Here is a 19464-nt window from a genome sequence, read left to right as displayed (position 1 = left end):
TGGCATACCCAATACATTCTGCTAACCTATTAATGGGGAGGAGCACACTTTTTGTTAGGTTTAACTTATAACCAGAGAATGTCCCAACACCTTGTAGCATGTCCAGGAGATAGGAAATAGACTCCACAGGGTTAGAGATGTATAAAAGAAGATCGTCTGCATATAAGGACACCTTGTGAGTTATGTCGCCCCTTACTATTCCCTTAATCCCGAGTGGCGCAGCGGTCTAATGCACTGCATCTCAGTGCTAGAGGTGTCACTACAGACCCTGGTTTGATTCCAGGCTGTATCACAACGAGCTGTGATTGGGAGTCCCATAGGGCGGTGCACTATTGGCCCAGTGTCAGCCGGGTAGGGTTTGGCCGGGGTAGGCCGTCATTAACTGACTTGCCTAGTTAGATAAAGGTTAAATGAAATAAAATAAATAAATAAAAGTGTCTGAGGCAGTTTCTGATTAGAAAGGATTTCATTGAGCTGAGGATAGGGGATAGCTTGGAGGAGAATGCTTTCTTATATTCAGTAGGGAAGCCATCAGGCCCAGGAGCTTTACCACTCTGCATGGACTGGATTGCTCGAGTAATTTGCTCATCACTTATTGAGGCATCCATGTTAGTGAATTGATGTCCAGATTATCTAGAAATGTGTGCATACGAGATGTGTCAGGAAGAGCCTCTGACGAGTAAAGAGCAGAGATAACAACTTGATAGCTTTCTCTCCGTGTTCATAAAATGTCTGCCTCGACTTAAACAGAATCAGCTCCGTTTGTTTAGTGGAAAGCTTGTCAAATTCCGATTGGGGTAGCAGTCTTTTATTGTAGAGTTCAGGAGCCGGAGAAGAGGCATATCTGTTGTCCACATCTGGAATGAGTTGAGAGAGCTCCAATAAGCGTTTAGTACGCTGTTTGTTGTCATACTCTGTGTATGAAATCATTTGGCCCCTTGGATATGCTTTTAACGACTCCCACACAGTAGAATAAGACATGTCAGGGGTGCAGTTGATCTATATCAAGACATCAAGGTGAGTTTATGTGTATTTTTTAAAGGCACTACAGGATAGCATTAGTGGGTCAAGTCGGCATGCGCGTTGTGACGCAGTACTATCCGGAAAACTGATATTTTAGCTGGACAGGGCTATGGTCTGAGATAAGATGCTGTGATATTGGCTATTAGTTACAAAAGGAAGAATTATATTGTCCAGCAGGAAAAAGTCAATCCTAGAGGATGTGCTGTGGACTGGAGAAAAAAAGGAGTACTGTTGAGCAGTGGGATTGCTACTCCTTCATGGATCAGACAAATTACAGGATTCTAGAAATGAGATGATTACTGCGTCTGATTTTGAAATTACATTGTTGGGCTTCGGACTGGATCTGTCTTTAGTTGGATGTAATAGACAATTGAAATCTCCGCCCAAGATCAAATGGTGAGAGTTGAGGTCGGGAAGTGTTGCAATGAGGTCAGAGAAAAATGTAGCGTTAACCCAAATAGGACCATAGCCAGAATAACCTGTGTGCTAAACAATTTCCCCATCACTATAACACATCTGCCATTAGTATGTGAAATTACTTTGGAGACAAACGAGGTGCATTTTATGTAAGGATGACTGCCCCTCTGGCCTTAGCACCAAAGTAGGAGTGAAATATGTATGGTCGCTGGACAGAAGATGGGTCTCTTGGAGATAAACAATGTCCGGACTTAAAGACTCAAGATGAGCATGTGCTCGGCTACGCTTGACCACGTGCTAAATTCCAGCTGATAAAGTATGTGAATTAGGCGTAGTCATAGTAATTACAAATTAATGTTAGTACAATCACATGGCCAGTATGCTGAAAGGTCAGAATAATATTTTAAAATAAAAAGAATTAAAACAGTTAAAAAAAAAAAAATACTCAGAAGAAAACCTTGGACCCCTATGCTGGCCTTCCGAACCCTGTTGGGGGAAGGCTCTAGTCTACCTCTCCTAGACTAGAGCGAGATACTACCATGTTAAACCAAACTTCAGTAGAGCTCGATCCAGGGCGAACATAATCAAGTCTACACTTAGGGAAGGCATTCTGGAGGGATCCACCTCAGTTCTCTAATGTATCTTACGCAATATGCATATTTGAAGGATAATAAAAAATAGATATACGGTACCAGTCAAAAGTTTGGACACACTACTCATTCAAGGGTTTTTCTAAATGTTTTACTATTTTCTACATTGTAGATTAAATAGTGGAGACATCAAAACTTTGAAATAACACATATGGAAACGTGTAGTAACCAAAAAAGTGTTACACAAATCAAACTATATTTAGATTTTAGATTTTTCAAAGTACAGTGGGAAAGCTGTCATCAAGGCAACTTTGAAGAATCTAAAATCTAAAATCTATTTCGATTTGTTTCACACTTTAATGCACCCTTGAATGAGTAGGTATGTCCAAACAAATAGGAAAACAAACCCAGTATAATTCAACATTTGTATAAATGTAACCCTTGATTGAACATCTTAACAAGCCAGAACACAGAAAAATTACTGGCAAATACTTGGTAATTAATACACGTCCTGCAGTGCTCGCTCGGCTGTACAACTTGCAGACCCGTGCTAGCAGCCACTAAGCACCAAAGTGGGCCAACCAGTCAAATAGTAAAGAACAATACACGTGGCATTTGGGAGTATTAACTTGTAACGTTAGGTATTAAACATGCTCACAGTATTCTGGTAGGGTATCCTATTAAGGCATGGAAATAGAGAGCTAAGTGACTAGCCTTATGTAGCGACTAGACAACATTATCAAGGGGCAAAGTATTGGCACCTTCTTTTTAATTGAGAGACGAGCTTAAAGTTTTCTTTACTGGCCATAATTTTCACTAGTCTGACTGCTTGCATGATGACGAGTTTCTCACAGGACTGGCCTATCTGGGTGATGTTTTTTCTCGCCTGAATGATCTGAATCTGGGATTACAGGGACTCTCCACAACTTTATTCAATGTGCGGGACAAAATTGAGGCTATGATTAAGAAGTTTTCTGTCTGCATTAACAACGACAACACACAGGTCTTTCCATTATTGTAGGATTTTTTTTGTGTGCAAATGAACTCAAGCTTACGGACAATGTCAAATGTGATATAGAGAAGCACCTGAGTGAGTTGGGTGCGCAATTATGCAGGTACTTTCCCGAAACGGACGACACAAACAACTAGATGTGTTATCCCTTTTATGCCCTGCCTCCAGTCCACTTACAGATATCTGAACAAGAGGGCCTCATTCGAAATTGCAACAAGCGGTTCGGTGAAAATGGAATATAATCAGAAGCCACTGCCAGATTTATGGATAGGGCTGCGCTCAGAGTTTCTTGCCTTGGCAAATCGCTCTGTTAAGATACTGATGCCCTTTGCAACCACGTGCCTATGTGAGAGTGGATTCTCGGCCCTCACTAGCATGAAAACTAAATACAGGCACAGACTGTGTGTGGGAAATGATTTAAGACTGAGACTCTCTCCAATACAACCCAACATTGCAGAGTTATGTGCATCCTTTCAAGCATGCCCTTCTCATTAACCTGTGGTGAGTTATTCACAATTTCTGATGAACAAATAAGGTTTTATATGTAAGATGGTTAAATAAAGAGCAACATTATTGATTATTATTATAATATTATTTGTGCCCTGGTCCTATAAGAGCTCTTTGTCACTTCCAACGAGCCAGGTTGAGACAAAAACTCACACTCATTCTTATGTTTAATAAATGTATCGTATAGTGTGTGTGTTGCAGGCTTGCAATCATTTAGCTATTTGATTTGGAATTTTAGGACCCCTTTAGATATCAAAAAAATATATACACAAATTATATGATAAAATATTGAATTGGCCTTTATTACTATAGCCCATGGAAACGCATTGAATAATACATTCATAAATGGCAAAAAATACAATAAACAATTTATCATGAGGAATACGGTTTTGAAGTGTCTGTCCTATATCTAGGAGTTATAAGAAAGGTCAGGAAATATCTTTGTTCTTTTGGACACAGATACAGTATTAAACCCTATAATTTTGTTGGTACAAAACTACCTTCATACTTCCATTCATTTGAATGGGTTACATTCAAACGAGTCCCGTGACACTTGTGGAGAACACCATAATGGTTTTGAGAGTCTCATCTTTCCATAGAGTTGTCATATTAGTTTGCAGCCCAAACGGTTCGGACCCTACAGACAGAAGTTGGCACATCAGCGTTACCGACTTCAGACGAGTCCCGTTGGGATTGTGGGAGTCGTAGAGAAAAACAGTCTTATCTTTCCATAGAGTGCTCATATTGTACTGTTTCAACACTACAGACGTTTTTGTGAGAAGACCGATTTTTGGGATGTTTCACCTTCCACCGCAGATACGGAAGGCCGATACAGGCTGATGTGGTGGATTGAGACGCAGCCCATGCAAAAAAAAACAGATATTTTCGCTATACTTAACTTGAGTGGGTTGAGTCACTGATGTGATCTTCCTGTCTGGTTTTGTGCCCCCTCGAGCTTGTGCGGTGGGAGAGATCTTCATGTGCTATACTCAGCCTTGGTTGGCCCTGTCCATGGGTAACTTTGGACGGGGCCACAGTGTCCCGTGACCCCCCCCATCCCCGTCTCAGTCCTCAGTATCTATTCTGCAATAGTCTGTCTGCCGGGGTGCTAGGGTCAGTCTGTCCTATCTTGGTGTAATTCTCCTGTTTTATCTGGTGTCCTGTGTGATCTTAAGTATGCTCCCTCTAATTCCCCCTATCTCTCTCTCTCTCTTTCTCTTTCTCCCCCTTCCCAGAGGACCTGAGCCCTAGGACCATGCCTCAGGACTACATGGCCTGACAACTCCTGGCTGTCCCTGTCCCCAGTCCACCTGGTCATGCTTCTGATCCAGTTTCTGCGGTTCTTTCTGCGGCTATGGAACCCTGACCTGTTCACCGGATGTGCTACCTGTGAAATACATGATAAAATGCGCACACGCACGCACACAATTTTCTCAACTCAATGATCAAACAATATGAATGTAATTTGCTAGTTGCCATGGAAACAGTTCAATTAAATGAGCCCTACCTAACACATGAACCCTCTGCTAATGTGGTGCCTTCAAAAGGCAGAGCTTTGAAGAACCAAACAGACACCTGGTTTCCTCATGTAGATGATTAAAGAAAAGTAGACGCTAAGCACCGAGTCATTGCTTTGGCCTCCATCCCTCTTCTCTGTGACTAATTAATCCTCTAAATGAAAAAGTCAAGTGAAATCAAAAAAAAAAAAATGCCAGACCCATCTCTTAGTGCCTAAAAGCACGGATCATGGATGCAACATGGATGTTTGGGGATGATGACACAGGTTTGTGTTCGTAATTTTTTTTTGCAATTTGTCCAGCAGCCTCTGACTCAGAACAGCACACAGACAAACTCATAAAATATTCAAGAGAGGTGTGCAGGAGAGAAATTACATTTACAGAGATGCATTTAAGACAAAACACAGTTAAACAAGAATTGAGTTCTAGAGAAACAGAAACAAAACTATGAGCATTGCATTTTTTTTTATTATTATTATTTTATTTTAATCCCAGCCCCCGTCCCCACAGGAGGCCTTTTTCCTTTTGGCAGGCCGTCATTGTAAATAAACCATTTTTACTGACTTGCCTAGTTAAATAAGCCCAGATTACCACTGCCTCTCCCTGGGTTTGCAACAAGGTGGTGGTAGGTTGAGGATGGGTAAAACTGAACTGATGCCTCAGCCCTAGCGGGCCTGGCCCACCCTACCGTACCTCCTTGCCCATCCAAATAAAATATTTAAATATTGATCATACATTTGTAGACAGAAAGACTCATCAATCTCAGATAAAGCATCCAAGTGAGCGAAACAGCGTCCCTCGGTCTCCGAATGTGTATACCATGCACAGTGGGGGGAAAAAGTATTTGATCCCCTGCTGATTTTGTATGTTTGCCCACTGATAAAGAAAGGATCAGTCTATAATTTTAATGGTAGGTTTATGTGAACAGTGAGAGACAGAATAACAACAAAAATATCCAGAAAAACGCATGTAAAAAATGCTATAAATTGATTTGCATTTTAATGAGGGAAATAAGTATTTGACCCCCTCTCAATCAGAAAGATTTCTGGCTCCCAGGTGTCTTTTATACAGGTAACAAGCTGAGATTAGGAGCATACTCTTAAAGGGAGTGATCCTAACCTCAGCTTGTTACCTGTAAAAAAGACACCTGTCCACAGAAGCAATCAATCAATCAGATTCCAAACTCTACACCATGGCCAAGACCAAAGAGCTCTCCAAGGATGTCAGGGACAAGATTGTAGACCTACACAAGGCTGGAATGGGCTACAAGACCATTGCCAAGCAGCTTGGTGAGAAGGTGACAACATTTGGTGCGATTATTCGCAAATGGAAGAAACACAAAATAACTTTCAATCTCCCTCGGCCTGGGGCTCCATGCAAGATCTCACCTCGTGGGGTTGCAATGATCATGAGAACAGTGAGGAATCAGCCCAGAACTACACGGGAGGATCTTGTCAATGATCTCAAGGCAGCTGGGACCATAGTCACCAAGAAAACAATTGGTAACACACTACGCCGTGAAGGACTGAAATCCTGCAGCGCCCGCAAGGTCCCCCTGCTCAAGAATACATATACATGCCCATCTGAAGTTTGCCAATGAACATCTGAATGATTCAGAGGACAACTGGTGAAAGTGTTGTGGTCAGATGAGACCAAAATGGAGCTCATTGGCATCAACTCAACTCGCCGTGTTTGGAGGAGGAGGAATGCTGCCTATGACCCCAAGAACACCATCTCCACTGTCAAACATGGAGGTGGAAACATTATGCTTTGGGGGTGTTTTTCTGCTAAGGGGACAGGACAACTTCACCCCATCAAAGGGACGATGGACGGGGCCGTGTACCATCAAATCTTGGGTGAGAACATCCTTCCCTCAGCCAGGGCATTGAAAATGGGTCGTGGATGGGTATTCCAGCATGACAATGACCCAAAACAAACGGCCAAGGCAACAAAGGAGTGGCTCAAGAAGAAGCACATTAAGGTCCTGCAGCACATTAAGGTCCTGCAGCCTAGCCAGTCTCCAGACCTTAATCCCATAGAAAATCTGTGGAGGGAGCTGAAGGTTTGAGTTGCCAAACGTCAGCCTCGAAACCTTAATGACTTGGAGAAGATCTGCAAAGAGGAGTGGGACAAAATCCCTCCTAAGATGTGTGCAAACCTGGTGGCCAACTACAAGAAATGTCTGACCTCTGTGATTGCCAACAAGGGTTTTGCCACCAAGTACTAAGTCATGTTTTGCAGAGGGCTCATTAAAAGGAAAATCATTTTATAACATTTTTGACATGCTGTTTTTCTGGATTGTTTTGTTGTTACTCTGTCTCTCACTGTTCAAATAAACCTACCATTAAAATTATAGACTGATAATTTCTTTGTCAGTGGGCAAACGTACAAAATCAGCAGGGGATCAAATACTTTTTTCCCCCACTGTATCAGATGCTATCTGGACCAAAAGAGTATGTCATGTCATACTATTTCTGGCCAGACAGCATCAGATACATTGGCTACATATAGTAAGACAGAGGGGCGCTGTTTTGTTTCAGATGAGAGGAAGAGGCGAAGCGAGAGGACTCACTCTCGCCAACATCTGTTTGGAATAAGCCCAATGTGTTTCTGTGGGCATAATATACTGGCATAAACTTGTCGCCTGCGTTCCCGTCTTTACGTTTCGAACACCCCGACCGTGTAAAGACGCAAAATAGTACACAGCATCATCTGGATATGTGTGCAACAAAAGTTCAACATTCACCTTCTGCTACCATTTCTGTCAAGCCGTCTGCACATACAGATTGACTCATACTTTCGATAAATCCAACGTATGCACCACACCGAACGCACTGCAACTGCCTCTGCAACGCTGCAAGGCAAACGCAGCTTTTCATTGGAAATGAATGTAATTCTGGTGTACCAAAATGCATAGACGCTGCCGGTGTGATCGAAGCGTTAGGACAACGACTCCCATACTTAGGGCGGAGACATGAGCATCTCGTCATTATATACAGATCTCTGGTTTCAGTCTCTTGCGAATTGGAAAGGAAAGTTGGCGATGCACAGTGCACTGTTACGATGCTGGCTTCACCTAAAGTAAAACGATGTTCTGTGGAAATTATATAATTACCCCTGTCTAAGCAAAAACATTCAAAATACTTCACCAAAGAGCATGACTTAGCCACAGAGGATCGATCATTAGCTTCTTAAAAAAAAAAGAAGCTCTGGGTTGTTTCAAATCACAAGATGTTTAGGCCTATGGCCATTTGGGAAGCCGCCAGTTTAGGCATGCCCATGTTGCAATATGTTTAGCTGATTGAGTTGCGTCTGTCAGTGAAAAGCATCTCAGATATTTATGAAGATAATGTGTCTTGAGTATAATTCAAAATGTTGCAACAAGAAGAAGGGGGCGTGGGAGAAGATATGGCTTGTCTCGCTCCAGAATGCATGCTCTCAGCTCTCCAGAATGCATGCTCTCAGCTCTCCAGAATGCACTCAGATGTCTCCTGACAATTCTTGTTCATTCATTATTTAATTCTGTGAATTGTTTTCCCTTTGATTGTATTATTATCTTTTTTTTTTATCAATTCCCTATTACATATGTCACCAGTAAGCCAAGTAAATGTACCGTTAATCCCCCGTCATTTGGTTAAATACATTTCTGTTAATGCATGTATTAATTACAGTCCTGTACCTGACCTGCTGTGTGCACTTGCAGGACAGTGACCCTTGGCAATGTCTGATTGTCTTAACTCCCCACAGTAGAGAGGTGAATGTGATTGAAAAAAAAAATATATTTTCATCAGGATATTTTTTACTGTTTTTGTTTATCGGCTTTATGTATTTTACTTAGTTAAAGATATCTACTGCTGCATTGGCCTACAGGCTATGTATCTCTGAGTTCTATGCGCTTATTTCTTTAGCCGCCAATGGACCACGGTGTATCAACGTGTCCATATGGCAGAGGCTGTTGCTCTTGCTTTAGTTGAACTTTAACTTGTCGATTTTTATAATTGTATGATTAACCACGTGACAATGATTTTGAGCGACAAAACGTTTTTACTCAAATGTAACTGTTCCACAAAAATGCACATGTAAAAATACTCCTAACTGTCACTCAGACCGGTAGAAATGGTAGGCTAAACTATAAGCTTAGCCAAACTTGAAACTCACGAGCTGCAGTGGTCTACTATAAGACCCATGAAAATAAATTGTGAACACGCAAGCGCATGCACACATAGAAGACCCCGTGAAAAAACGACCGCACCTATGGATATCAAAGGACCGTCCAACTGATTCGTTCTGTCGCCGGCCCTGCCTCAGACTCTAACCGAGCCTCATCTATCCTGAATGGACGAGGCATCAGGACCACGCTCTCTACAAACTGCAGAAACAATGCCAATTGTAGTGGCGCAGGCTTCTCCAAAAAAATCAACCACATTCTATGTAAAAAGCAGTGAGTCTGACGCAACTAAAAACACTCAAAGGTTTCTCCGTTTGACCTTTTTATATAGTAATGAAAAGATTACAATGAAAATGAATTTAACGTGTTCAAAAACTGTTTTCTTCTCGCCTACTGATGGAAGCAGTGATGTCAGGGTTAAACTAAATGGAGCATCTAATCAAATCAAATCGTATTTGTCACATGCGCCGAATACAACAGGAGTTGACCTTACAGTGAAATGCTTACTTATAAGCCCTTAACCAACAACGCAGTTTGAAGAAAAGACCTCAAATAAAAGTATGAGATAAGAATAACAAATAGTTCAAGAGCAGCAGTAAATAACAGTAGCGAGGCTATATACAGGGGGTACCGGTACAGAGTCAATGTGCAGGGGCACTGGTGTTGAGGTAATTGAGGTAATATGTACATGTAGGTAGAGTTAAAGTGACTATGCATAGACAATAACAGAGAGTGGCAGCAACATGGGGGGGGTAGTCATTTGATTAGCTGTTCAGGAGTCTTATGGCTTGGGGGTAGAAGCTGTTAAGAAGCCTCTTGGACCTTGACTTGGCACTCCGGTACCGCTTGCCATGCGGTAGCAGAGAGAACAGTCTATGACTAGGGTGGCTGGAGTCTTTGACAATTTTTAGGGCCTTCCGCTGACACTGCCTGGTATAGAGGTCCTGGATGGCAGGAAGCTTGGCCCTGGTGATGTACTGGGCCGTACGCACTACCCTCTGTAGTGCCTTGCGGTCGGAGGCCGAGCAGTTGCCATACCAGGCAGTGATGCAATCAGTCAGGATGCTCTCGATGGTGCAGCTGTAAAACCTTTTGAGGATCTGAGGACCCAATCCAAATCTTTTCAGTCTCCTGAGGGGGAATAAGTTTTGTTGTGCCCTCTTCACGACTGTCTTGGTGTGCTTGGACCATGTTAGTTTGTTGGTGATGTGGACACCAAGGAACTTGAAGCTCTCCACCTGCTCCACTACAGTTCTGTTGATGAGAATGGGGCATGCGCGGTACTCTTTTTCCTGTAGTCCACAATCATCTCCTATGTCTTGATCAAGTTGAGGGAGAGGTTGTTGCCCTGGCACCACATGGCCAGGTCTCTGACCTCCTCCCTATAGGTTGTCTCGTCGTTATCGGTGATCAGGCCTACCACTGTTGTGTCATTGGCAAACTTAATGATGGTGTTGGAGTTGTGCCTGGCCGTGCAGTCATGAGTGAACTAGAGGAGTAGAGGAGGAGACTGAGCATGCACCCCTGAGGGGCCCCCGTGTTGAGGATCAGCGTGGCGGATGTGTTACCTACCCTTACCACCTGGAGGGCGGCCCATCGGGAAGTCCAGGATCCAGTTGCAGAGGGAGGTGTTTAGTCCCAGGGTTTTTAGCATAGTGATGAGCTTTGAGGGCACTATGGTGTTGAACGCTGAGCTGTAGTCAATGAATAGCATTCTCACATAGGTGTTCCTTTTGTCCAGGTGGGAAAGGGCGGTGTTGATTGCAATAGAGATTGCATCATCTGTGGATCTGTTGGGGCGGTATGTATATTGGCGTGGGTCTAAGGTTTCTGGGATAATGGTGTTGATGTGAGCCATGATCAGCCTTTCAAAGCATTTCATGGCTACAGACATGAGTGCTACGGGTCGGTAGTCATTTAGGCAGGTTACCTTAGTGTTCTTGGGCACAGGGACTATGGTGGTCTGCTTGAACCATGTTGGTATTACAGACTCAGACAGGGAGGGTTGAAAATGTCAGTGAAGAGACTTGCCAGTTGATCAGCGCATGCTCGGAGTACACGTCCTGGTAATCCGTCTGGCCCTGTGGCCTTGTGAATGTTGACCTGTTTAAAGGTCTTACTCACATTGGCTGTGTAGAGCATGATCACACAGTCGTCCGGAACAGCTGATGCTCTCATGCATGTTCCAGTGCTACTTGCCTCGAAGCGAGCATAGAAGTTATTTAGCTCGTCTGGTAGGCTTGTGTCACTGGGCAGCTCTCGGCTGTGCTTCCCTTTGTAGTTTGTAATAGTTTGCAAGCCCTACCACATCCGGCGAGCGTCGGAGCCGATGTAGTACGATTCAATCTTAGTCCTGTACTGATGCTTTTCCTGTTTGATGGTTAATTTCTTATAAGCTTCCAGGTTAGAGACCCGCTCCTTGAAAGCGGCAGCTCTACCCTTTAACTCAGTGCGAATGTTACCTGTAATCCATGGCTTCTGGTTGGGGTATGTACGTACAGTCACTGTGGGGACGACGTCCTCGATGCACTTGTTGATAAAGCCAGTGACTGATATGGTGTACTCCTCAATGCCATTGGAAGAATCCCGGATCATATTTCAGTCTGTGCTAGCCTATACAAAGGGGATTCATATACAAATAGATGTAAATATTCTAAATATGAACAAATGTACAAATAAATAATACTGTAAAAACTTAAAATATAAAAATGCTATTTTCTGCATCATGGCTCTTACATCAATACCACTAACAGCGTAAAATATTTAGGCAGATGAGTTTTGGCAGTCAGTCTAAGTGAGATAATGACACAGACATTTAGTTCTCTCCTTGAAAGAGAAACAATCTCCTCTGTTTGATTTGGGATGAGTGATTCCCTCCATACTCAGACAGAGAGGTCTCTCGCTTGATTAGGGCACAAACAATCTGCCTAAATACCAGTATTAATCCAAGTGTTCTGCCTAATCACTACACCCCTGGTCCATTGGTCCATGGAACAAACCCTGCACAGACACCTAGGTCAAATAATTTGCCAAACAGTGTACCCCTGGCCAGTGGATGGAGCCGTCGGGCCTCATGTCCGCTTGGCTGGCACACCTGGTCTGACACACTGATTGTCTCAGTCTTAAAGGGCTCCAGTTGAACTCATTACAATGGCTCACAGCAGATTAGTTATCAAGTATCAAGGTAAGACGCAAGTGCAGACTGTATGAAGTAACAATGTTTATTGTAACAACAGGGACAGGCAAACGACAGGTCAAGGCAGGTAGGGGTCGTTAATCCAGAGTAGGAGCAAAGGTACAGGGCGGCAGGCAGGCTCAGGGACAGCCAAAGTGGTCAGGCGAGCGGGTACGGGGTCAGGACAGGCAAGGGTTAAAAACCAGGAGGACGAGAAAAAGAGTGTCTGGGAAAAGACAGGTGCCGACAGGACAAACGCTGGTAAGCTTGGCAAACAAGAAAAACTGGCACAAACAGACAGGAAACAGGTATAAATACCCAGAGGATAAGTTGGGAAGATGGGCGACACCTGGAGGGGGTGGAGACAAGCACAAGGACAGGCAAAACAGATCAGGGCTAGACATTAGTGCTCCAGCTACAGCTAGGGGCAGCCAGCCACAATGCCTCGCTGCCAGATCAGCTGCCAGATCAGGCAGGCCGCACATAGACAAGCTATTGGTGCCTGCCAAGCCAGGCAGAAGGAGTCCCTGCCAGAGCAAAGGTAGAGGTCCTCGGTCCATTCTCCTCCAATGAGGTGTGGCAGATCAGGATCACAGCCTGAACTGAGAGTCTGAACAGACTGGATGGAGACACAGCTGCAGACATTGAAGCACACATAAACATGCGCATACAGCAGATATGTATGGGGTGGAGAGAGAGAGAGAAAGACCGAGATAGAGAGAGAATATGAAGCGTCAGACCAGGAAAGTGAGGAACTCATTTGAAACACAGTCAAGGTGTTACGGTGGGCAAGACCTGCCCTCTGGTGGGAGTTCTTCAACATCACAACTACAATAGTTATCTTACTAGTTCAGTCATGATATAACAAGGTAACGGTAAACATATCGTCCCCCCCACAATAATGTGCATATAATGGTGTAACTGAAGTACCAAGAACTTATTAAATAATTCTATTGACAGTCATTTAGCCAACATATATTTTATTCATTTCATATAAAAACAACAAATATTTAAAAAAATCTAAACAGGTGCTTATTTGAACCTTTCTTCACAGGGACTCACATTTAAAAAGCCCACCACAGACACACAGTCAGTCCCAGATAGGGCAGAACATCAGGGCCAGACTCACACATCATCACTTTGTCGGCAGTCATTTGGAAGCAGGGTGCTACAGCAACCCTCCACTAGGAGGCAGGGTGAACCTAGGACGTTTCACTTCTCTTCTCTCATCTCCATTCCTCCCTCCCTGCCCCTTTCTTTCCCCATACGTGCCTGCCTGTCAGTCTCTCGCTCTCCCTCCATTCTTTCCCCCCCCCCCTTTTCTCCCATTCTTTCACCCTTCTCTTTCAGCCCTGAGCCCTTTTTGCTCTGATTGGTTCCAGACCTGCCACTGAGTTCTTCTTGCCGACTCAACATTCCACAGTTGGAGATGACAACACATACACACGATCCTCCATCCACTAGCGGTTCTGGGGGGGGGTCAGTGCCCCTGTGACAACAATTTTGGACCCCCTTGTGGCCCCCCTAAATGTGGAGTAGGAAAAATGTTTTACATAACTCATTTTTGCAATCGTTCTTTTTTTACATCCATTATTAGACAGTGGCAACGATGATGATTATGAACATGGTCTTTTGCCTGCTAATGAAGAAAACGATATGACAACAATAACGTCTAATGTAACTGGCCCCTCTAACAGTACAAATGGCTCCAGCTTGGCCCCCCCAGTTGAAATGGTCTAGAACCGCCACTGCCTCCGTCTCCTTCCATCTTCCCTCCCCCTCTCTCTCCTCAGCCCCATTCGTCTGGTTTACAGAGCAGAAAATATCTAGTTTTGAAGCGTGGCTCACTGGCCCACCGAGAGTTTCTATCTAAAACTTCTCCAAAGCATTCCACGGAGCAGGAGGACAGAAATCCGGTCATGAGAAGGAGGGAACTGTAGGAGGAGGAATGTTATGTGGGGGAAGAAAACATCTGTTTTTGCCTCCCATTCAAATGGGAACCCAGAAGTTAGGGTTTTGGTTGATTCCCTGCATTGAATCTAGTTGTGCTCTGTTAGAAACCTTACTTTCCTCCCCCCAATAACGTACAACACAAGATTAAGACATGACAAGGGGAAATAAGATATATGAGTTGATCTTTCTATTTCTAAATATTTAAAGTATGTGGTGGATCATTTCCCTTTTCAAACTAGTTCTTTGGTTTTCCTAGCTGTATTTTGCATTGATATTGAGGTTTCCCCTTAAGTAAGATTCTCTAGTACCTTGTGGAACATACCACATACAAAAGTTTGTTGCAACATCCAGAACTGTAATACTGTATATACAGTACCAATCAAAAGTTTGGACACACCTACTCATTCAAGGGTATTTCTTTATTTTTACTATTTTCTACATTGTAGAATAATAGTCAAGACATCAAAACTATGAAATAACACATATGGAATCATGTAGTAACCAAAAATTGTCCTGTTGGTCAACACACCTCCATGCTGTGTAAGGTCTATTTGAGCAAGGGGAGTGATGGGGGGTTGCATCAGATGACCTGGCCTCCACAATCCCCTGACCTCAACCCAATTGAGATGGTTTGGGATGAGTTGGACCGCAGAGTGAAGGAAAAACAACCAACAAGTGATCAGCATATGTGGGAACTTCTTCAAGACTGTTGGAAATGCATTCCATGTGAAGCTGGTTGAGAGAATGCCAAGAGAGTGCAATTTTTTGTTGTTGATTTGTTTAACACTTTTTTGGTTACTACATGATTCCATGTGTGTTATTTCATAGTTTTGATGTCTTCACTATTATTCCACAAAGTAGAAAAAGTAAAAATAAAGAAAAACCCTGGAATGAGTAGGTGTGTGCAAACTTTTGACTGGTATTGTACATGTTGACTCATGTCAGATGTGTCACTTTCAAGTGACCTAAGTTCCATGACATGACCAAAAGTTTGTGGACACCTGTTCATCGTACATCTCGTTCCAAAATCATGGGCATCAATATGGAGTTGGTCCCCCCTTTGCTGTTATAACAGCATCCACTTTTCTGGGAAGGCTTTCCACTAGATGTTGGGACTTCCATTCAGCCACAAGAGCATTATTGAGGTGGGCACTGATGTTGGGCGATTAGGCCTGGCTAGCAGTCGGCGTTCCAATTCATCCCAAAGGTGTTCGAGGTGAGGACCTCACTTTGTGCACAGGGGCATTGTCATGCTGAAACAGGAAAGGGTCTTCCCCAAGCTGTTGCAACAAAGTTGGAAGCACAGAATCGTCTAGAATGTCATTGTATACTGTAGCGTTAAGATTTCCCTTCACTGGAACCAAGGGGCCTAGCCCAAACCATGAAAAACAGCCCCAGACCATTAATCCTTCTCCACCAAACTTTACTGCTGGTACTATGCATTCGGGTAGGTAGCATTTTGCTGGCGTCCGCCAAAGCCCAGATTCGCCCATCGGACTGCCAGATGGTAAAGCGTGATTCATCACTCCAGAGAATGCGTTTCCACTGCTCCAGAGTCCAATGCCGGAGAGCTTTACATCACTCCAGCCTACGCTTGGCATTACGCGTGGTGATCTTAGGCTTGTGTGCGGCTGCTCGGCCATGGAAACCCATTTCATGAAGCTCCTGATGAACAGTTCTTGTGCTGACGTTGCTTCCAGTTACAGTTTGGAAGTCAGTAGTGAGTGTTGTAACCAAGGACAGACGATTTCTACACACTACGCGCTTCAGCACTCTGCGGTCCCATTCTGTGAGCTTGTGCGGCCTACCACTTCACGACTGAGCCATTGTTGCTCCTAAACGTTTCCACCTCACAATAACAGCACTCACAGTTGACCGGGGCAGCTCTAGCAGGGAAGAAATTTGACGAAAGGTGGCATCAAAGTCACTGAGATCTTCAGAAACGCCATTCTACTGCTAATGTTTGTCTATGGAGATTGCATAGCTGTGTGCTTGATTTTATACACCAGTCAGCAACGGGTGTGGCTGAAATAGCCGAATCAACCGAATCCACTAATTTGAATGGGTGTCCACATACTTTGTATATATAGGGTATGTTTTCCATGGCTGCAGGTTAGTGTGTAATCGTACCACCAACAAACACAGACATTAACATGGGAAACCTAACCATACATACCAGTCATGAGACTAACACAGACGTTCACATACTTTACACCATGTTACCCATCCAAAAGCCAAAGGAAGGAAATAAAACAAAAACAATTGAAAAGTACCTTAGTAATAATGCATAAACAAAGGAGTGAATGCACTGTCCTTTGCTTAAAGTAACTGTCTAGAGGCCTCCTGAGTGGCGCAGTGGTCTACACTACACTACACTGCCACTACAGACCCAGGTTCAATATCAGCCTGTGTCACAACTGTCCATGTCCGGGAGTTCCATAGGGCGGTGCACAATTGGACCAACGTTGTCCGGGGAGGGTTTGGCCGGGGGCCTTTACTTGACTCATCGCGCTCTAGTGACTCCTTGTGGCAGGCCCGGTGCCTGCATGCTGACCTCAGTAATTAGTTGAACATTGCAGCTTGTGGGCAGGTGTTGAGAAGTGTGGTTTGGCAGGTCATCTTTTGGAGGACGCATGACTTGACCTTCGCCCCTCCTGAGCCCGTTGGGGAGTTGCAGCGATGAGACAAGATCAACAAAAACAAAAGTAACTGTCTAGTGAAAATCTCACTTTTTTTTTCTTCTGTTAACTCATAACGAAGTAATGTTGTTGACTTATCCTATACTCGTATTTGTGGTCAAAGCATGAATTGGAGAAAAAAAATCCTTCAAAAACCCCACCTCAAACCTGTATCTCAAACAGACTGTTTAAAAAACGCTTGCTATTTCCTTATAGAACATGATTTCATCCTCCTGAGGAGGATGTGCTGGCCAATCAGCGGTCTACTCGCATGAATATTTTAAATGACCGATATACTCCCACACCAAAGCTGCTTTTTAACATACCTAATTAAAAACAAATTTAAGGAGAACTATTTCACTCATACTGTAATTAATTATAGGTCCTATTTCATAGAAATCTGGAAACGCTGGACAGTTACTTTAAGTAATACATGTTGGCTCTTCTCATGATGGTGGTAGAAAGTGCTAAAACAAACCCTCTAAAACCCTCTACAATGTTACATACTGAAATATAATGGGTGTCATACCCTTATCGACCCCATCACACTGTACCAAGACAATAAAAGACGGTATCAGTCTGTATCAACGTCAAATTCCCCCCCCCCCCCCCCCCCTCTCTCTCTCTCTCCTACTGTATGTGCAGTTGTGGTGAACAGGCCAGGGACTCTTTAAAATCACTCTAAAATCGTCACTAAAAATCACTGTCCTCTTCTCTTCCACACTTGAAGTAAGTATTGCTTTCAAACCAGCCTTTGCTGACGTGTCAGTCAGAACAGAAGGGAGGGAGGGAGGGAAGGGGACGGGCAACAACAAAAGCTTCACTACAACAACCAGAATTAGAAGGAGGATTCACTACAGATTCACTACAGCTGCACTGGACAAAAAACACACAAACAAACCAAAAGGAAATATACAAAACAAACCTGAAGTTAACCTCAGGTAAATACTGTCATGGTCTCGATGGAGGTTGTGTTGATATTTGGATGATACTGAGTCTCCTGACAAGGGAAGAACTGGTGCAAAGCCTTAGTCTTTGGCATCTGCCTTTTAGACTTAGCGACCAAAAACAGGAACTTGTTTGAAATGAAATGTGAAACTGACATCAGAAACATTATTGCTATACTACTAAGAAAAGCAGTTCATATTGTAATTTGCATATTATTAACCCCTTTGGAGAATGACTGTTTAAATGGAATTTGATTGGCATCTGCTGCGCTCCACACAGCACAGACCTTCAGCATCTTCAACATCTTTTCAAACAGAACAGGGACATAAAATGTAGAAGCAGAATGTGTATCAGTCAGACAGTGGGTCAGTCAGTATTAGGTACTCCCAGGTGTCTCCTTCCCCGGGGGGAGGGGCCAGTCCTGGTTGGCTGTGCTACTCCGGCTGCTCGTTGAGCTCCATGTCAGACACCAGGATGTTCTTCTCGGCCTGTTCGGAGGGGTTGGAGTTGGTGCGGCTGTAGCGCGCCCCCTCGTAAGATCCACGGGAGCCTGCCTGGCGCCGGCGGTACAGGTAGATCACGCCCACGATGAGGATCACTAACGCCAGGCCCGTCACCATGATCACAATCAGAGTAGGCAGGTGGTCCTCTTCAGCTGAGACAGACAGGGACGAAGGGGGAGAGAGAGAAGGAGAGAAAGAGTGAGAGCAGGAGAGAGGTAGAAAGAGAAAGAGGGACTGTTTTATTTTTTATTTTTTACAGATTAGCATTACAGATTTAAACAAATTTAACATTTGATGACATGAACAAACAACATGGGATATCCTATCGATACTTACAGACTACCGCCAAAGCCTCAGCACCTGCAACGGAAAAGATAACATTTGAGTTGTGTTGTCAGTTCAGAGATTGCTGTTTGCAGTTTTAAATGAAGCACAGTCAGTGGTTATACATCTTTGCTATCACTGTGTACACGTGTGACATTGTCCATAGTGTTATTTGTCTGCGCTACAGGGTGAGGCCTTCCTTACTGCGTGGCCGCTTGCAGATGACTCCATGTGTGCGGTTCTTGCAGGAGCCTGGTTTCCAAAGGCCTGTGTTGCTCTGGATCCAGAAGCAGGCGTTGGGAAACAGCATGCTCAGGTTGGTGCCCTGCACCTCCCAGTTTGTGAACTTCACCTCTGCACTCTCAGACCACATCAGACTGCCCCCTGCAGGACAACACCAGGAAAAACACACGCGCACACACGCCCATACACACACACACCCCCACACACACATGCCTGTCTGAAGAATACCTTGAAATAGCCCTGGAAAACTCTATTGCAAAAAGGTGTGTACAAATCATGTATGTAATATATGAATGAGTATATGGATAGCATATGTCACTCTGATAAATGACTCTTCTTACTGTACCCATTAGATTACATGACCTTGCAGTATATGATATTTACATGTTTTTAACAGTTGGAATCA

At 43.8% G+C, this 19464-nt stretch overlaps 1 protein-coding gene across 1 annotated transcript in view; it reads right to left on the bottom strand.

Annotated features, from left to right (window-relative positions):
- Positions 1-13372: 13372 nt before the first annotated feature.
- Positions 13373-19464, bottom strand: part of LOC106607264 (C-type mannose receptor 2) — a 48035-nt gene continuing 41943 nt past the window's right edge. The window contains exons 27-29 of the mRNA XM_014204058.3: positions 19020-19199; positions 18828-18851; positions 13373-18643 (exon numbers count right to left, since the gene is read on the bottom strand). Of these exons, the coding sequence (XP_014059533.1) occupies positions 18423-18643; positions 18828-18851; positions 19020-19199 (425 nt within the window). The 3' untranslated portion in view covers positions 13373-18422. The remainder of the gene's footprint in view (positions 18644-18827; positions 18852-19019; positions 19200-19464) is intronic.

The sequence above is a fragment of the Salmo salar genome, chromosome 06 (assembly GCF_965601325.2).
Source record: "Salmo salar chromosome 06, fSalSal1, whole genome shotgun sequence".
In the NCBI taxonomy this organism is placed as follows: domain Eukaryota; kingdom Metazoa; phylum Chordata; class Actinopteri; order Salmoniformes; family Salmonidae; genus Salmo; species Salmo salar.
The sequence above is the reverse complement of the archived record's forward strand: the minus strand, read 5'-3'. Positions and strand labels throughout refer to the sequence as shown.